Source organism: Dipteris shenzhenensis, chromosome 15, assembly GCF_047967505.1.
Source record: "Dipteris shenzhenensis isolate YYH24624 ecotype China chromosome 15, Dip_SZ_1.0, whole genome shotgun sequence".
Taxonomy (NCBI): Eukaryota; Viridiplantae; Streptophyta; class Polypodiopsida; order Gleicheniales; family Dipteridaceae; genus Dipteris; species Dipteris shenzhenensis.
The window spans coordinates 13,243,500-13,263,043 of record NC_141610.1 but is presented as its reverse complement, the minus strand read 5'-3'; the positions used below and the strand labels follow the sequence as shown (position 1 = coordinate 13,263,043).

Sequence of the window (19,544 nt, the reverse complement as noted above, 5' to 3'; positions counted from 1 at the left end):
ACAGACCCCCCCCGCGCCTATCCCTCCTGGCCCGGCGGAGGGGAGAGGCCCTTCCCCATAGAAGGCTAGCACCCCTCTCTCTCGTTCAGACTCCTCATCCTCGTCCCCACACCCAAGGGCTGCTCCTAGAGCTCTACCTTTGGAGTTTTATCGAGTAGGACCTTGGGATCATCTGGATGTAGCGGGTATTGGCTCCTTCCCTGCATGCCTAGACATTAGCATCTTCTTCCTCCGCAAGGGGGCCGAGGGTAAGGTGTCCGTCCTTGCCCCTCACGATGGTCCTAGCTATTCCTTCACTATCTCCAGTGAAGGGAATGAGCAATGGACGAATGAAAATGTTTGGGAGACGATACAAGATCAGTCCCAGGAGCAGGTGCAGGACTGGATCGGTAGCAGAGCAAAGGAGCTTCTTCAGCAGCAGTGGAAGGAGGGTGATGTTCGTCTAAGATGGCACCACAGCGCCAAACGTTTCCGCCTCTTGGTCATTATTCGGCCACCTCTGGAGTGGGTCTACGCGGAAGGGCTCCGCCCGTGGAGGACCTCAGAGGTAGCGGGCTTCTACAGTATTTCCCTGGCAGAGGCGTCGAGCTGGTTAGAGAGAGCCTACCACCATGGGACGAAGGGCCTCTCCCCTCTGTTGAAGGTTTTAGAGGATGGGTCCGATGATCCGGCCTCTCCTTCGAAACCCTCACAGAAGCGCCTTCGTCTGCACACTGGACATCCTCCGACCACCTCGACATCGACCGCAAGCAGACAGCTGTTTGTGGCCCACCTTCCCTCCTCATGAGTATACGCATTATCTCTTGGAACGTCAATGGGTTCCACTCATCAGGAACCCGCGGCCCCAGGAAGATGGTGCTCAAACAGGAGCTCCAGCCAGCCTTGGTGGGAAGGGTAGATGTGCTCCTATTACACGAACACAAGCTTTCGGCTTCTCAGAGCAGTATTTGTGGGAAGGTCCTCACAAGACGCTCCCACACCTACTGGGAACCTTCGATTGGCGAGCAGGGGAGGAGCGGGGGTGTCTGTACCTCCATCGACGCTTCTCTAGTTCAGCATGTGTGTGGTTTTGGCACTCTGATCCGAGGACGCGCGCTTTGGGTGGGCTTGAATATTAAGGGATCCCGTATCGGCATCCTCAATATCTATGCCCTGACCGATCTCAGACGGAGAGCCGCTTTTTGGAGATCCTTGACAGACTTGTTGCCAGAGATGGATTCTTGGATTGTAGGAGGGGACTTCAACAACCTTGAGACCCTAGAGGATCAGCAGGGACGGGGCCCAGAGTTCCTCAGTATAGCTCAGGCAAAGCAGGCAGATTGGGACTCCTTCCTATTCGCAGTGGGAGGTCGGGACAGTTGGAGGGAGCCTTCCTTTCGCAGATGGACAAGGAGTCTGGACTTCTCTTGGGATTACAGGAGGGAGGGAGGCAGACTTCTGGAGCGGCTGGACCGTTTCTATGTCAGCGATTGGGCGCTTGGCAGAGGTGGAGAGTCAAGAGTGGTTCCAGGGACGACACTCTCAGACCATGCCCCAGTCATCCTACTCCTGGACTCAGCCTCTCACTCCTCACCTCCACGCTCATGCCGGATCCCAGACTCCATCTACTTTAGAGCAGCGGTTCGCAGCAGGATAGTGGACCTGTGGGAGTAGGATTGGGACCCCTCCGGGGATATGGCAGCACAGGTAGCTCAGGGGCTTGCTGAGTCTAGCCTCATCTGTCAGCAGGAGGCGATTCAGGTCAGTTTCTTGCTTCCAAGTCCTTCTAGGCTAGGAAAGGCGACAGGATGTGCAGAGAGTTCTTCAGGACTCATGGTCAGAGGTCAGCAGGGGAACAACTCCGATCTCTTAGAGCGCAGGATGGTAGTATCAGGACAGATCCAGACGAGGTCCGGGACTTGGCAACAGATTTCTACAGAACATTGTTCCAGCAGGAGCCCCCAGACCCTCGTGGCCGCCTATGCAGGGAGGAGGTGTGGAGGTCTACACCGCGGCTCGTGCAGCCTAGCATGAGTGACTCCCTTCTCGCCCCTTTCACCGTGGCGGAGATGCAGGATGCGGTGAGCGCTATTGATGGGCAGAAATGCCCAGGTGAGGATGGCCTCTCCAGAGCTTTCTTCACCACCTTTTGGGAGCAGATCCACCGGCCCTTGCTCGCAGCCTTCAAGCATATCTTCTCTAGCAGACAGATGCCAGAGAGCCTTGCGACAGGCTTGATATGCCTCATCCCCAAAGGGGGGGACCGTCAGGAGATCAAACAGTGGCGCCCTATCACCCTCCTCCCGACCGCCTACAAAATCCTCGCCAAGATGATCAATAGCCGCATTCGCCCCCTGCTACACGACTTGATCCATGACACCCAGACTAGTTTTGTCCAAGATCGCAGCATTTTGAACAACATCTTCACTTTCTCAGAGGCGACGGAGTGGGCCCAGCACAGTGGCCAGCACCTTGCCATACTCCTCCTTGACTTTGAGAAGGCGTACGACAGGGTAGACTGGTCCTTCTTGGAAGGTACACTCTCTCGGTTCGGTTTCCCACACGAGTGGATCAAAGGTATTGCTAGCCTCTAGAGGTCGGCCTCCAGCCGGGTTATCATCAGCGGCAAGATGGGAGAGAGATTCACCCTCGAGTGCTCGGTGCGTCAGGGCTGTCCGCTAGCGCCCTACCTCTTCCTATTTTTTGCGGAGGCCATGACCCACTTCCTACGAGCCCGTACCACTGGTCTTCGCGGGATGCGTCTCCCTATTCGAGACGATGCAGAACTTCCGGACTCCGAGTATGCAGACGACACAGCCCTATATGTGCAGGATGATATCGAGTCACTGGAGCGAGTGAGACTGTCCCTAGAGGTTTTTTGCCTAGCCGCTGGGGCGAAAATCAACTGACATAAGTCAGTTGGTTTTCTTACGGATCCGAGAGCCAGCTCACAATGGGGTATTTTCCAGGGGTTTCGCTGGATCCCTAGAGGACAGACGACACGTTACCTGGGATTCCAGGTAGGCCTGGACATCACGCCGGCTCAGCAGTTCTTGCCGGTCCTAGCCTCCATACGACTTTCTAGAGCACGGCTCAGCTATCCTTGGCAGGCAGGGCCCTTGTGGTCAACCAGGTCCTTCTTGCCACTGCTTGGTATGTGGCCTCTTGCTGGTGTTTCTCAAGATCATGTGTAGCCCAGTTGAGGAGACTGGTGCGGAACTTCCTTTGGTCTGGTTCAGATGGTTCCGGCACCACCAGAGCCCGGGTCGCCTGGCAGACGGTCATTCTCCCCCAGACAAAGGGCGGCCTTGGCATCATAGATCCAGAACTACAGAGTCAAGCACTACTTGGCAAGTTAGTCATCCACGGTCTGACCCCAGGAGGGCAGACGTGGAAGCTCTTACTTCAGCATAGTCTCAGCGTGTGTACCCCCCAGAGAGGGGGTCATTGGCAGCCATCTATCCGGTAAATCTTCACTTCTGCCCCATTGACTCAGCCCCGTTCCCCCTTCCTCCGTAGCCTCGTCTCGGTCTGGAGGAAGTTGCGACACAGCCTCTCCCAGGTTCCCCCTAGTTGCCAAGAGGAGATAGACAGACAGCCCCTGATCTGGAGCAGCCAGGTGACAGATGATACAGGTCGCCAGCTTGGAGAGAGATCCCATATCCCTTGGGCGCTCTGGGCGCGTGGGCCCGCGCGCTCGCTCCAGGTTTGGAGGGACGTCTACAGCCAGCTGAGCCCAGGCGAGCTGGCAGCAGCAATAGGTATGGCACGTGGGATCCAGGCTCGGCGAGCGGAGATCGATGCTGCCATTCCTGTAGGTTGGAGGATTCCCATGGTCACCGGACAGCTCTTCCCGGGAGATGAGAGGTGGCTAGGACAGCTCACTCCACGGGGCATTCCTTTGGTGGTTGCAGGCCTTCTCTCGGACTCCTCGATCCACTTCTTCTCTGTCGCCGATGATAGCCGCCTACAGAGCAAAGAGGCCGTGATCGACCCCCAGCTTCCCTGGCAACGCCTTCGCGTCGTAGGGCTGCAAAGGAAAACGTGGCATATAGACCCCCTGATTATGTAGGACCAGGACTGGAGACTCTGGATATGGGAGGGCCGTTACTTGACAGAGGTGGAGTGGGACCCAGGGGAGTGGCGCTGGCCACCATTGGAGACCTCAGAGAACCCTACCCCCTTCTTCTCTTACAGTGCGCGTACTAGTACGCGTGCTCTTGGGGCTCTCCAGCGCGGGCTACGCACACACGCACATAGTTGGTATGCCCAGGGGATATCTCTGGTCTTTCTTCGCACTTTCTGGAAGACTCTTTGGGCAAGCTGGCGGCCAAGGAAGATCTCTTACTTTCTTTGGATGGTGGCACACAAGGGGCTACCAGTTGGCAGCTGGCTGAGGCAGATGGGACAAGAGGGGCACTGCCAGATGTGTTTTCAGGAGGAGTCGTCCCCGAAGCACTGCCTTTGGAGCTGCTCGCATGCGCAGACAGTTTGGAAGGGAGTCATGAGGATCTTAGCGAGGGCTGCCGAGCTAGGACCGATCACCTGGGGAGCCGTTTGCTGGTGCAGCACTGAGATGGGACATCACTTGGCTTATGAGTTCTCTAGGTAGGATCCCATCTTCTTCATCACGCAGGCCACCTGGGCATACATGGACAGCTTCCCTTGGCATCTGACAGAGACAGATGCAGGAGCGATGACTCAGCACCCAGTTTGGGAGATCATAGGGAGCATTACAGGCTAGCATATCTGGACTTCCAGATGCGCGCAGACCGTAGGAGATCAGGTTTCTTTTGCTACCCAGACCCTAGCAAACATTTGGAGCACGATCATTCACACACTCAAGGGTCAGTGGGATCAGATTCAGGGGGAGTCATGGGCAGGGAAGGAAAAGAGACGGCGCTTCCTTCATGACTGGGACCACCGGGAGCTGTTCTTCCAGCACTCTGCTCAGAGTCTTCAGTGGCATTACGCCCCCCCACCGTGGCTGCTTGTCCACTCTCCGATGATTATGCCCTGAGAGGCTTGTAATTAGCATTTTGGCTCCTCGGGCTGTATCCATTTTGTGATTGCAGCCCGCTGGCCTTTAGGCCCTCTTGTACTCTCGCTTTCAAGTAATATAACTAGCACTACTTTTTGCGCAAAAAAAAAGAAGTGTGATCACATAAATTACATCTTAAACGAAAGACATGCAGGACGCAGGGTGAGCTCTCTACCCTATCTCCATCCCTCTGACTTTCCACCCTGCCTCCCCTCCCCTTCCCTCCCCTCAGCCTTCCGAATCCCTTCTACCTTCCACCCTGCCTCCCCTTCCCTCCCCATTTGTCTCCTCAATTCCTTCCACCCTTCTCTTGCTTACACCTTCATGACCTTCTCACCCCCTCTCCCAGCCCCTTGCCCACCCCCCCGCAACACCCTTCTTTCTCTGTTTGCCCCTCCCCTAGGGCTGTTGCTGCACCCCCTTGCGGCCCCCCACTGCTGGGTTGTGGTCCTTCCCACCTCCGGTTGGAGAGTGCTGTGCCTTGCAATACCCTCCCCCCCCCCTTTTCTCTGCTGCCTCCTGTAGTGGTCAAGCAAGCTACAAACATCAGTAATAGGTTAAACAAAGGAAAAAATATATTTTTTAAGACAAACTATTTATTGATTTTAAATTACAAAAAGATGGCCACTAGCATGACCGAAGAGAGTTAGGTTCTTTAATAGTGAGGGCCCTCAAGGGTACGAAGCCGAGAACTTCTGCCAATTGGATAGGACCGAAGACGTCAACATCAGCCAATTGGATAGGACCGAAGGTGTCAACAAAATCATCGGCCATTATCAAAAGCACTTATTTAATCGAGATCTTGCCTGATAGCCTGATTAGTTACATAGGTTGGTTAGGTGTAGCCTAAGGAGGAAGCATAAGAGACATTGTACATAATAAGAGCAAAGCAGTGGTGTGAGAACTTGTGAGCTCACTATGGAGACCATCTCTAAGAGAGAGCTCTCCTAGAAGGTGAAGGTGGCTAACTTGCTAAGATAACGCCTCAATCGCAAAAGCATTTGTGATTTAACAAACACATGTCCTTAATTTTCAATCGCCCTCACCTCACAAGGATGGGATATAGCACGATCAAAGCAACCAACTCCGACCCCCTTCCCCCCATCGTGCCTAGCAATAATCCTAATAGCCACCATCAAGAGCTAGTGGATAGTGGCATCATTGATATTCTAAAGCTTTAAGACACAAGGTATCCCCAAAAGAGCCACAACAGCAAGATCTCCTATGTCCAGTGGAGGCACTTCAATCTAGTCCCCGATAATTGGCCACAACGGAGTAGCATGAATGTTAGTTAGGCCGATTGGCCTCTAAGATCCTCAACTAGGGCATCTCGGTAGAGTAGTCTGGATTGAAGCCTACGCTCATTGCTCGGGACTTGAGCATTGGAGCTTGACCATTTTATGCATTCGGGCAAAAGCTCACAAGCCTTCTACATGATGTGAATATCTTGGAAGAGATTCAACTGTTGGACAATATAATCATGTACATCTAGCACTTCTTACACCATGTCATGATACACAGCGGAAAATAAGTTGCCCACAAGACCACACTTGAGAACTCTAGATCTTACTCAGGATGTGCACGCAACCATACAAATGAACATCACACTCAGACCTGAAGTAGACAGCAAGATATGGCAATCAATAACTCAATAACAATTTCCAAAGATAGGACCCGAAATAGATATAGAAAGTACACTCACAAACCGCACTACGTGGACACTAGTGCTGAAACGGAGACAACGCTGCCTAATCTATAGCTCTCTCCTGCTGTCCGCCTCTTTTATTGAGTGTGGAGTTTCTAGGACTGCGTCTAGGAAACTCCCTTTTCGATTGCCCATTTCTTCTAAGTTGGTATAAATCTCGGAACAAAACTAGTTTGTTCCACTTTTAAATCTTCCAGTTATATCATCATAAATTTGGGCATACTTAATAGATTCTGCAAAAGTTTTGGGAGAATTTATTCTCACCTCTCTACCTTGTAATTGTCTTACTAGGCATCTGAAAACCAACAGGCTAACTCACATACACTTCTTCCTGCAAGTGCTCATTGAAAAAGGATGTTTTTATATCCAACTGATGTAGTTTCCAACCAAATGAGCGCAGCCAATGAAACAACATCCTGGAAGTGGGGAAAACATTTCATAATCATCTATCCTCTTCTGGTGAGACTAGCCTTTGGCAATCAACCTTGTCTTGTATACCAAACGCAGTCATGGACTGATCTCCGCAAAAATCACATCTTCACTTATAAAAATCGTTCTTGTTTGAGGATTGTAGAACTGCTGTAACGAACAAAAATGCATTTTATTACCTTATCATCCAGCTTGCTTCTCAACTGACTAGGCATATGTGGATAGGAAACACAGCCAAACACCATGAGGTAGTCCACCTTAGGTTTTATGTTATACCGACGCTCAAAGGGAGTAGCAGTTTTCAAGGCCTTAGTGGGCATCTATTCAAAACATGTGCTGCACAGATTATTGTCTCCAACCAAAATCTGTGGCAACCTCTTCCCTCTGATCATGCATCTGGCCATCAAAGACCTGTTCTTGCTCTCAGCAACACCATTTGATGCATAATCCCTCTTTCCTTCAAGAATTATTTGAAGGCATCTGACATGTATTACCCCCTCTGTTTGTTCTCAGAGCCTGCACTTTGCACCAAGACTCATTCTCAGCCATAGCAACAAACGGCTGAAAGACATCAGATTTTTCTTTCAAAAGATACACCCATGAAAATATAGAATGTTCATTATGAAGGTAACAAAAAATAGATGTGATCTCAAAGATGGTGTCCTTACAAGACCACACAATCGCTATGTATGAGCTGCAATTTTCTCTCAGCTCTAATAGATCCATCTCTAGGAAAGGCATTCTGTGCATTTGCACCCTTCACAGACATGTCTAGGAGTCGTCTCCAAAGAAGGTTTATCATGTTCCATCCCATGACTCTGTAACAATTGCTAACTTCCGTAGTTCACATGACAAGTTTCAGTGCTATAATTCTGCATTCTCCATTTCTGCAGTCACTGTTGCCACACACATGCATGAGAAAATTGTTGTCATGTTTGTCCAGCTGATACAAACCTTGATTCAAAGTGCCTCTAATGACTACTTGATAGCCTTTTTCTCTATCCCTGACAATGCACTCTATCATCTTCAAAAATGACAGCCAAGCCTCTTTTCCCAAAAGAGGACACAGAAAGTAAATTCTTCTTTAGCCCTAGCACATACAGGACAACTGGAAGGCATAAATCAGTCCCATCAACTGAATACAGAAAAATCCTCCCAACTCCTTTCACGATATATGAAGAATTGTTGGCACAAGACATTATTTTGCCAATAAGAGCAGGCTACGAACTTGCAAATGAATATTCCTGGAACTAATGTGCCTGGAAGCGCCACTATCAAAGTACCATACAGCATCTAAGGTATGACTCACACTGAGTGAGGCAACCTCATGGTTGGCACCACACTTGGCATCATAACAGAGGGCTGCACAAGAGCCAGGAGCAAAAGGCGCAGGTAATAGAGGCTTGTAAGAGCTACAGGAGCAGATTGGGTCACCCAGACAAGGTCGGGGGCAGTGCAGATCACAGTAGCATGGAGCAAACCTGCCAGACAGCAGTTAGGCGCCCAGAATTGGCCAGCAGAAAGCAGCATTGCAGGGTTGGGTCAGTCTGCAGACCTTTTGAAGCACAGCAGGAGCTGATCAGGCCACACAATCAGGGCAGAATCATTCGGAACAAAGTTATCTGGAGCTGGGCTGACATGTGGCAGTCAGGGGACTGTCTCTGGAACAGATCGGAGCTCGTCTGCGAGCAGCAAAAAGAGCAGAGGGCTGTGCAGCAGCCAGGAGCAAAAGGCACAGGTAATAAAGGCTTCTCGGAGCTACAGGAGCAGGTCAGGTCACCTAGACAGGGGCGCAGCAGTGCAGATCAGAGTCACATGGAGAAGATCTGCCACGCACAGTTAGTTGCCCTGAATGGGCCAGCAGAAAGAAGCATTGCAAGGGCGAGCCAGTCTGCAGGCTGGTCAGGCAGATTTCCAGAGACTCCAACCTATAAAAGGGCCCCTAAAGGGGGCATTCATTATTCCAAATTGCCAAGCCACTGGTGCCTCAACTTGGGTTGCCACCACTGCGACAGGGAGGTCCAAAACTACCGCAAAAGGTCTTCACAAGAGGCTGCCTTCACAGCAGCAAGAGAAGATAGAATCACGGGAATCTTGTGCCTCACTAGTTGGCTGCCTACCACAGCAGAAAGGAGGTCAAGGTTCAACAGAGTAGACTCTGCCTTACAGAGGGCTGCACATTGAAGCAGCAGGAAGGTGTGTTTGCGGGGTACCATTATGAAGCCCACATAAGCTCTAGGAGAGCAACACAGGCTGAGTGCTTTGAAGGTGCCACAAGGAGGTGACATAGTTGCAACGAAACGCATTTGGTAACATACCAAACGTAATGAGATCCATGTATACGAAACAAGCACATAGGGAGAGGGAGCTGCATAATTTTTTACAAGTGTAATCTGTCTTTCCATGTAGCAAAAACAATGCAATGGTTAGAGCCATTTCTCGCATTGGTAAGGAATGGGAGGGCCCTTCATGCAAGGCCTTGCACAGAAGATAATTGTGGGAGGAGGTCGATCTTCTTCAATCAGAGCTGAAACCCATGTGGCAAGCTTAGGTAAAGTATGGCTGCAGCATCCTGATCAGATGGATGGAGTGACGTGAGGCATAGGCATGTCATTAATATAGTAGTATCCTATTGCAAGGGCACCACCTGTTGCGTGTTGTGGATGCATCAGTTGCAGGTACCACTATCACGAGAGTTTTTTTTATCGTCGCATCAAGCAAGTGATCTTGGATGTGGGTGTTGATAATGTGATACAGGTTGTGACAGACAATGCAAGCAATTGTGGGTCAATGAGGCGAATGGTGGAGGAAGAATTTTCTATTGTCTGAAGCCCATGTGCACCCCATTGGTTTAGGATTTGTTGATTGAGAATATTGGGAAGTCAGAGCCAAAAAAGACTTGGAGTTATTCAAACCCTCAAAAACCCCCTTTGCACATGTGCATCATTCTAGAGAGGCTCATTAGGATGCACGATGGCCTTCTTTGCACCGTGGTTTCATGGGGCATGGGGTGGCCATACTGATCGGAAGGCAGTTGCATTCAGTACGACAGTGATGGGCACAGCCTTTTAGCACGATGCTTCAGCCTTGACAGCTGCTTTGAGGCCCATCTTTTGTGTGCTGAGGTTGATAGATCAAGAAGGGTCTACTCTTGGCTTATTGTAGAGAGAGTTCATGGATCGGATTGGTAGAAGCCTCGACAACAATACAACATTGAGTGCAGAGAGGTAAGCTAATTTCTAAATTCTGAATCCTCACTTTATGTAAGTTTTAACAGTAGAAGTTAGAACAGCAAGTTAGCAAGGTGCAACTCTCTTCTTCATTTGCCATTTATGTTAGAAATTGGGGAGTTGAAGGAAATCGAAATGCTAGATGAGATAAAAGACATACGGGAGAGGCAGTGGAATTGGTTTCACAAGTCAATACATGCTAATACATGCTGCAGAAAATGTATTGCATCCTTTATCGAGGTCAAGGAGCACAACATTGATGAGGAGTTGAGAGTGGCTGGAATACATATGTAGATCTTGTTTCAAAAAATGACACTGCACTTGTGGGGCAGCTAGAGGATGAGCTGCTGGTATTTAGAAACTCAACCTTGACATTGAGGAGGGCCACTGCCATGAACATAGACACTCTTCTTTCTCCTGTGTCTTGGTGGGAGAAGTATGGAGCTGCAACTCCTAAATTAAGGAGTGTTGCTATGAGGATCCTCTCACAGGACTGCACTGCTGCAGCTTGTGAGAAGAATTGGAGTACATGTGCTTTGTTCCATACAAAGAAAAGAAACCATCTCTCCACACCTCAGTTAGAGAGTTTGGTGTTTGCTCATAGCAACCTGCATCTAGTGGAGAAGTTCAAAGGCTTAAAGGAGCCTCTGCAGGTAAACTTGCAAGTTGCAACCTTGAAGTTCCAATTTCCTAATTTACAGTGCTCTTACAAGTTATTGCACACTTCAAATTGTTCAAAACTTCAATGTTTATGACAAGTAATAATGAATTCTTGCCCTTTACTTTCAAGTATGTTTAATGAAGTGAACCCAAATACCGTGGAGATAGACCTCCCAATATACCGGAGCTTCCATGAGGGGAGCATGATAAATACATGCAGCTGTTTGAGGAGCTGATCAGAGAGGATCACACCAGAGAGCTCGCACTATGGCTGAGGATGTGCATCCCAGCCAGCCAGTGGAGGAGGCTTCAGCTTCCGAATCAAAAGCTTCCACAAAGAGCAAGGAGGAGGAGGACATTGATGAGGAGGCAATAGTGGCCATGTCTGATAATGAAAGGAGTGACTGATTAGTCTCTAGTATCTACTATGTAGAGTCTAGACAGTAATTAGTACTCAATAGACTAGAGTCTAATACAGTAGTTAGGCTTACTAGTGACTACTTTGAGCTTTCAAGTGTATGCTCCTGGCTATTGGGCTCTACTTTTTTAGGGCTGGACCTGGCTACTTTGGTTTTACGATATATGTTTTACCATTTATGGTTCTCAATGCTTATTATGTAAAAACTTTTGCATGACATCTTTTAATGATTGCTTAAATAGGGCGTTTTTGAATCTTTAGCATGAATCATACTTAAATCAGGGCAGTTGAAACCGGCCTTCAATAAATCAAAGGGCATTAAACTACAAATGACCAGCAAGTATTATTCACAGCAAGTACGCAGCAAATACACAATTAACAAATTGGGAGCTAGAGTGCCCCTGCACCAAGACAAAGACACAGATTGGCCCCAAACCTTGGTGCCCCTTTCGGTATTTCTTTAATTAAGTGAGAGACCCAGAATTCCAGGCTACAAAAGGATACTTCCTTCTTACAACTGAGGCATTCCACATCCCATTGGGCATCCACATACCCTGCATAGCCTTGACTGTTCACTGCTCTCGCCACTCCTGGCAATAGGTCTCCATCCCTAGTCCAGGAAGCTTGCACACAGCCCGGAACCGTCACTAGCAGCCCACTAACCACTGAGTTCCCCACAGCTGCCACTAGTGCCCAATTAGTCATCCAACTGCTCAAACCAGAGAAAGAAAGCATACAGGAGCTTTCTCCACTGTCCAGGACTGCCATGACCAATAGTCTCTCACCCTATGGGTCGCACATATCCCGATACATCAACTTGTTTCTTATAAGAGAACTAGCATCACAACAGAGCAAACACTATGGCAGTCACATCTGTACCCTCCCTCTCGGGGTTCGAGGGATACTTCCCATTCCAAGCATGGATTCTCAACCCCTGCCTACTCAACAATGAGGCTGTACTCAAGATGTGCCATCTGCCTAGCAACCACTGCCTGCATGTGACCTATCTCCTGAAGAAACCAAAAAAACATATTCCCACACGGAACATGTTACCTGCCAAAGCTAGCAAATAGGTTACACTGAATTCGACCACAAATGCATTCAATGCTCTTCACACTTTCAGTAGGTGTCAATATCCCAAACACTGGCCCTGCTGGGCCCTACTCTCACACCCTAGTGACAACAGGCATCCACATCAGTGCTAACATGTGCATAAGAACCCGAAGTTGTTGTTAGCAGCCCAAGCGGGGTCACACAACTCCCCAAACTGCAGCAGGTGTCTACTGCCTCACTGAGATACCCAAGCTATGGGTAAGAGCATCACTGGCCTGCCCACAAGCTTCAAAAGCATGAATTTGAACTGCAAAAATCCACAGTGGGCCTCTCTGCCAACTAGACCTCTCCAAACACAGTTCAAAGAACTATGCAATCACTGCTAAGCATGAGTGGACTTTTAACCAGCCCGGAGCTCAAACCAAGCTCATCCCCGAGCTAATGCAACCCAGTCTCAATGATGCATTATCATGCATGTACTTCAGCATAACCAGACCGTACAACAGCGAAGTCCAAGGAAGAAAAAGAGAAAGAAAGGATGGAATACAACCAGCCCCTTCCGGATCAATTCATGGGCTGTGAACTTGACCCTATGAGCAGCTAAGACCTCCTCCATCAATGGAGCTGACAACCCAGGAGACTCCTTAGCACTGGTTGTTCATTGTACAAACAACCCACAAGTCCACTACTTGGCCAAACCTACCGTACAAACAGCCCAAGACCTCAACTTTGAGCAGCCTTGGAGACCTTGACCAGTCCACGTACCAACCTTCATACGTTCTTCTTGCCCATGACCTGCACACAGCTCCGTTCGTACATCGTACAGCTGTTCCATGCACAGTCGTATGATGGTACAACCACGAAAAGATGTGCTGCTCCAGCCAAAGATTGCGTGCAGACCATCCAGCCCGTGAAGCCGTACCACCAGCTCATCCCTTTTCCACAAAGGATCCCGTGTCTCTTCTTTCTCTGCCGCCTCATCAACATTACTAGCTCTAGGACCTTCCTCTGGCAACCTTGCCAAAATGATCCAAGGCATGGGGAAATGCCACATGGCATCCCCCCTTCAATTGCCCCTTGCCCCCTCTAATGGGACCTTTTTAAGCTCAACCAATGACCAACTTTGGATTCTAAGGTTCTTTGACCCCTCTTGGGCCCAAACCTCTCAAAATTCACCCCCAAAGCACAAATGCTAGGGATTCTAGCACATCAAGCAACCCATGACCTCGCTCTTTGTTTTCCAGGGTCCTACCCACATGCATGCGCTAGAAATCACGCCCTCGTGATAGCAGTGCTTATTACTTACGTTTTGATGTCGAGAGTCTACAACTCATATGATGTGCTATTCAAGCAAATCCATGCATGTTTCATGTTTACAACAAATGAACATTTCGTTTTAGTCCCTAGAAAACATCAGTCTCCTAGACACCTTGGATACTGAGCCCCGGGCTTGTATATATAAGCCTAGCTTGGCTACCTTTGAAGCCATGCCTAATAGCTCACTTTCCTTAAAGCCCCCTGGTTAGCTTCTCCTTCGGTAATGGCTGCTCTTGCTCACCTGTTGCTACCTCATCTCCACACCCCCCCCGCCATAGCCTGACTCGTTGCGCCTCCCTTCCCTCGTCATCGCCCTCGCCTTTGCATGGTGATGCCCCCTGCCATAGCCCCGTCTACGTAGCCTCTCCCCCCAGTTCTCCGTGCCCATCTCACATGTGGAGTAGTCATCCCTAGTGGCAGCGCACGTCTCCAGCCCGCACAGACCCACCTCGTCATAACACTAGCTATCCGACCACCGCACAGCCCTAGGTCGTGGAGGAGTTACGGGCTCCCTTCGCATCTGCTGGCTGCTCAAGCAGATAGGAGCAAGCGGCGCCCAACCCCATTCGCTGGTCACAAGGATACAAGGGAGAGGCAAGCACCCTTGAGGCCTCTCGCTATTGGAATAGGGGAGGGTGGCTATAGCTCTCCTGAATTGCTGCCCGTACGGTTGCTCCAGCCATAAATGGCCCTCCTAGGGGCCATTTGACTTGGGGTCAACCTCGGGAAAGGCTCCGGGCCTCCAGATAGACTCAACCCGGTGTGCTAGGCCAAATAGCTCATACCTCAAGCCCATTCCAATGTGGTCTGTAAGCAACGGTTTTTTTGGGTGACGGTCATTTCAGGTTCTCGCAAGGTGTTCACCCTAAAGCCAGGCTCCGATTTTTCCTGTCTTGGACTGCACTTGCAGCCCAACCAGCTTGCATTCCTCCAGTAAGCTGGTTTTTCTTTGATTTGTTCTTCCTTCCTTCCCTGTGTGTGGTAGCAGAGTGTTAGCGGTTGTTTTTCGGGGAGCAAAGTCTTAACAGTGACCCCTTGGTCTAGCCAAAGGAGCTCTCATGGCAGCATCATGGACTCCCAAAATGGAGACCTCACGGCAGAAATGCTGTCAGCAAGCAGTATCTCGGGTAAGACAATAGGTGCCACCAAGCGATCTCCAGATACATGAGCAATCTGAATCAAGGAAGGGGAGGTGCCACCCTCCTCTCGAGCACCAGGCAATGCTCCAAATCTCTGCTCTGTTGAACCTGTAGGAGCCTGTACCACAGTGCACGCAAGCTAGAACGCATCCAGGTAGAGCTGTAAAATCTGAGGTGACTCTGCCAGGTCACACTTCTTCATCCACCTCGCATCCAGTGCAGGATAATTCCTGAAGTTCACCAAGTAGCAACGGGAAACTCTACCTTTCACTTTTTTTTCCATATGTGCCAAAATCTGTTCCAGAACCAAGATTTCATCGAACTCTTCCACCTCGGGCTGATCCCCATGAAGCAGGTCAACAGGCACATCACCGAATCGCCCTCTTTCAAGACGGCGATGCTTAAAAGCTGCCCATTTGTGCTTCTCTTGGCTTTTTGGAGGGCTGTTTTGACCTTCTGGTAAGCAACATCCAAACTTTCCACAAATCTATCCGCTTCAAAAATCTTATCTTTCGTATGCAGAATGGGAGGTACCTTCCGTTCTCCTACCACAATTTCAAAGGGGGCTTTCCCCGTGGATGAGTGTACAGTGTTGTTATAGGCGAACTCAACAAGTGGCAAAAATTGCTCCCATTTCGATTGCTGATCTGAAACATAGCATTTTAGAAGATCAAGGGCAGTGGAATTGGCTTCTTCGGACTGCCCATCAGATTCAGGATGGAAAGAGGATGAGAAATTCAGCGTGGTATCCATATTCTCAAAGATACCTCAAGACTTGTCATCCGCGGGTCTCTATCACTGACAATTGATTGAGGCATCCCGTGATGTTTAAACACATGAGACATAAAGAGTCTCGCCATCTGGTCTGCTGTAATTTTCTTCCTTACGGGAATGAAGTGGACCTGCTTGCTGAATCTGCAAATAATGGTCCATATCCCATCATGTCCCGATGGTGTACAAGGAAGATCAAAGATAAAATCCATGGCAATGCTTTGCCAGGGTCGATCAGGAATAGGTAGAGGCTGCAGCAGTCCAGCCGGCTTCACAAAAGTGGAATGTGCTATTGCATTGTCCCTATTGCATTTCTTTTCATTTCTAAATTGCCGGCAGGCTGATCTTGGACAGCCAGGCCTTTCTCTTTGTATTTACCATCATCAGCCCTTCTTGGCAGCTGATTCTTATGGGGGTTTTTTAAGCATTAATAGAAGGTTCCTTTCTTTGCAAAAAAATGCCCCCCCTGGTTTTGCTTGAAAGCCTAGCTTTTTCTAAAATAGCTCAATTCTCTTGGATTAGCCTTGCCTTTCTTGGATCTGCTCTATATCCACAGGATCTTAACCTCATCCACTCTAGCTCCAATCTCAACCTTAGGTCGATCCAAACACTTGATTAGATTGTGCTTTAACCCTCAACCAACACCCCTAGGTTGGTCCTGTTGGCGACCTAGCAGCCGGCTTGCTTGTAAAGCAATTTTGTGACTTCGATAGATAACACTTGATTAGATTGTGCTTTAACCCTCAACCAACACCCCTAGGTTGGTCCTGTTGGCGACCTAGCAGCCGGCTTGCTTGTAAAGCAATTTTGTGACTCCGATAGATAGAACACAACCCCTAAACCAAAGGAGTGGGTGGACCTCATTCGCACCCAGTTGTGTGTGGTCCCACAAGTAATTCATCTTAAAATTCAATGCTCATGGTTGCCTATGTAGACAATGTGCATGCTATTTCCAGCTTTTAATTAGGAGAATGGCACGCTTTGAATTCCAATTTCTCAATTGTTACTAAACTAGGTAAGAATTTTTTTAAATTGTTTACAGGTATTTAGACTTCCATGAATAGAACAGGGATTGGACTTGACTTAATATACATTTGTAAGACTAGAATATACCTAGATGAATCCAGGAACATTCCCAAACTCATCCTCTAAAAACACAACATAGTGCAGTTTCAATCTCATGATAGTCACTCACAAGGTTGAAAACCATAAACTCCATCATGCATAGCAGGGACTAGCTACTATGACATCCCCACTGACGTCATCAAGGCCCAACATTGGGTGTAGACCATAGTATAAAAATATGCTCTCACATATACAAATCCACACACCCACACATACTTGAGCATCCATTTATACAAAGTCTTTGTACTGAGTTTCTGTCAGCACTCCGGAGGTGAAGGACAGACTCAGCCATGACGAAGGCTATCACTAAAGGAGAAGGCTAATCAAAAGGTAGTCCAAAATCTCTTCATTCAAGCTACAACTACTTGTGAAGTCTATAAACGTTTTCATTTTAGTCTCTTCCCAACGAGCATCTAAATCTAAATCTAGCTGATAGGGCAATGCACGATTTAAGATAGAAAGAATTGTCACAATACCAACTGATACATTTGTAAGACTAGAATATAACCAATCATACAAATTCAGATTTTTGTTGTTCTAAAGTCCGAAATTCTACAAAGAAAATAAAAAAGAAAACAAAAGAGAATAAAAATGAGGTAACCAACAATTTTGAAAAACAAGGTAAATGATAATAAATCATTCATAAGGCCTGCCCAAAATCTAAAATACCAAAGAAGAAGAAGAATTGGATTTGCAGCTCGGAAAAGAGGGTGGAGAGATGATGAATTGAAAGCGAGAGAGAGAGAGAGCGAGAGAGAGAGGGGGGGGGGGGAGGGAGGAAGGGGGAGAGAGAGAGTGGGTAATAATATGGAGGATTTGTAGAAAAGAAAATAGTAAGTGGATCATAAAATAACTCATGACTTTCTGAAAATAAAAAAATGACGATTTTTCTCTTCTTGGGAATCGTCTTCACTAAGACCTACCTCACGGCAGACAACAAAAGGTAGACATACTTACCAAGCATATGTCATCATCTTTGCCCAAGCATAAGCAGCTAAACTCGGTTTCTAAAGACCCGTGGAGTCTATTGGACTTGACTTAACCATAAGACACAACTGCCAAATGTTAAAGGGCAAATGCAGCGAGGTGTACATAGCTCTAAACAAGTGGCCACTAAGGCTCGAAAGCTGAATTCAGAAAAGTGATCGGTCAGATTTTGAAGGCAAACAATCTGAGCTGAAGCATCTGGACATGACCGTGAGCTCCGTATATTGCACAAAATAAGCAAACGAGGACTGGAAGAGAAGACAATGGGCATCAAACATGCTCGTTACGTAAGGATTGCATCTCCATGTTCATTTTGAAATATCGCTCTAAAGCGGTATCCAACCTACCAGATCATTAGAGATGACTTGGTGACGAGCCTTACTTTGCTTGACAAAGCCGTTGGTCGGAAAATTTAGCTCTTTTATCACAACAATGTTGTCGCGATGAAAACGCATTTCATTTGTTTCGATCGAGCCTTGTGTATTTGAGAATTATACATAACAGTTGCGACACAAAAGCGACAAAAAGCGCCGATTGCTTATGAAGATAAGGAGTAAGCACTTACGTTTGTTAGCTTTTGGATGTCATCTTGTATGTGAGTAATGTTATTCCCAGCCAGAGACAGTTCCGCGAGGCCAGTCAAAGAGAACACTTGTAATGGCACTTCCTCCAAGCCTACAATTTCACAATGCTCAAAGAGAGTGTAGTATGGTGCAGCGACCGGACTTTCAAATACTCACAAAAAAATTGCGATAGTTTTGGGGATGAACTTTTCTGACCACAATCGCTCAGGTCCAACAGTCCCGTGTGGGAAGCAGCCGATATGCGCGCCTGCACTTGTGCTGGTTTCAACATGCAGGCATCGATGGCGTCATGGAAAGCAAAAAGAAAAGCGCCAAGCAGGATAATTAGCGAATCGCGAATGAAGGAAGGGGGAAGGGCGCACTCGAAGAAGAGAGGGAAGCCAGGGCTGTGGTGCATTGTCGAGGGGAGTGTATGCGAGGGTGAGCAACATAATGCAGTCGAAAGGAGGAGGAGCTGTTGTTGATGAGCGAATATTGCAAAGCCTGAACAGGGAATGTAGACGAAGAAGCGGGTGGCATCCTAGTCCAGCTCATTCCTCTTTCCTTTCCTCTAGGTGGCTTTTATACGCCTCCCATTCCATGGAGAATCTCTCCAACCTTTGGATCAAGCCATTTATATTTATATTTTCTATTGTCTAATAATAGAGAAGTTTCCACTTAGCACTCCGAGGAGATTCAGTTTCTAGGCAAAGGAGGGCTTCAAGTGGCAAGAGAGAGAGAGAGAGAGAGAGAGAGAGAGAGGAGAGAGAGGAAGGCCATCGTAGACATGTCCATTTACTCATTTTCAGAATAGAAGAGGAAGCTTGGCGGTATTAAGGGCAAGAGCGTAGAAAGCGTAGCTGCAAAGCTTTTGGAATTTAGTGTGAAGTCGGAGGTGCCGATGTCAACGTTAGCCGATTGCTTCCCAAAGTCGAGCGATTTTTGGGAGAGGCTTGCACGTCTGATCTTTATGGTGTCGAAAGGGGTGTTGCCCTAAATCATCTACATTTTCAAATGATCATACATATAACTGCACGCAACATTCAAAGTGTGAATCGACTGATCCAGAAGGATCTCGCTCGAGTGGGATACCAATCGCCCAGCTGGGGTCTAATCATGTGTCGTGC

The 19,544-nt window shown here is 48.3% G+C and overlaps 1 protein-coding gene across 4 annotated transcripts in view; it reads right to left on the bottom strand.

Moving 5' to 3' along the window:
* Positions 1–18,969, bottom strand: part of LOC147893389 (uncharacterized) — a 106,395-nt gene extending 87,426 nt beyond the window's left edge. For all 4 annotated transcript variants that reach the window (XM_087386162.1, XM_087386163.1, XM_087386164.1 and 1 more), the window contains exons 1-3: positions 18,801–18,969; positions 18,634–18,696; positions 18,420–18,529 (exon numbers count right to left, since the gene is read on the bottom strand). In XM_087386162.1, the coding sequence (XP_087242288.1) occupies positions 18,420–18,529; positions 18,634–18,696; positions 18,801–18,957 (330 nt within the window). In that variant the 5' untranslated portion in view covers positions 18,958–18,969. The remainder of the gene's footprint in view (positions 1–18,419; positions 18,530–18,633; positions 18,697–18,800) is intronic.
* Positions 18,970–19,544: the final 575 nt, after the last annotated feature.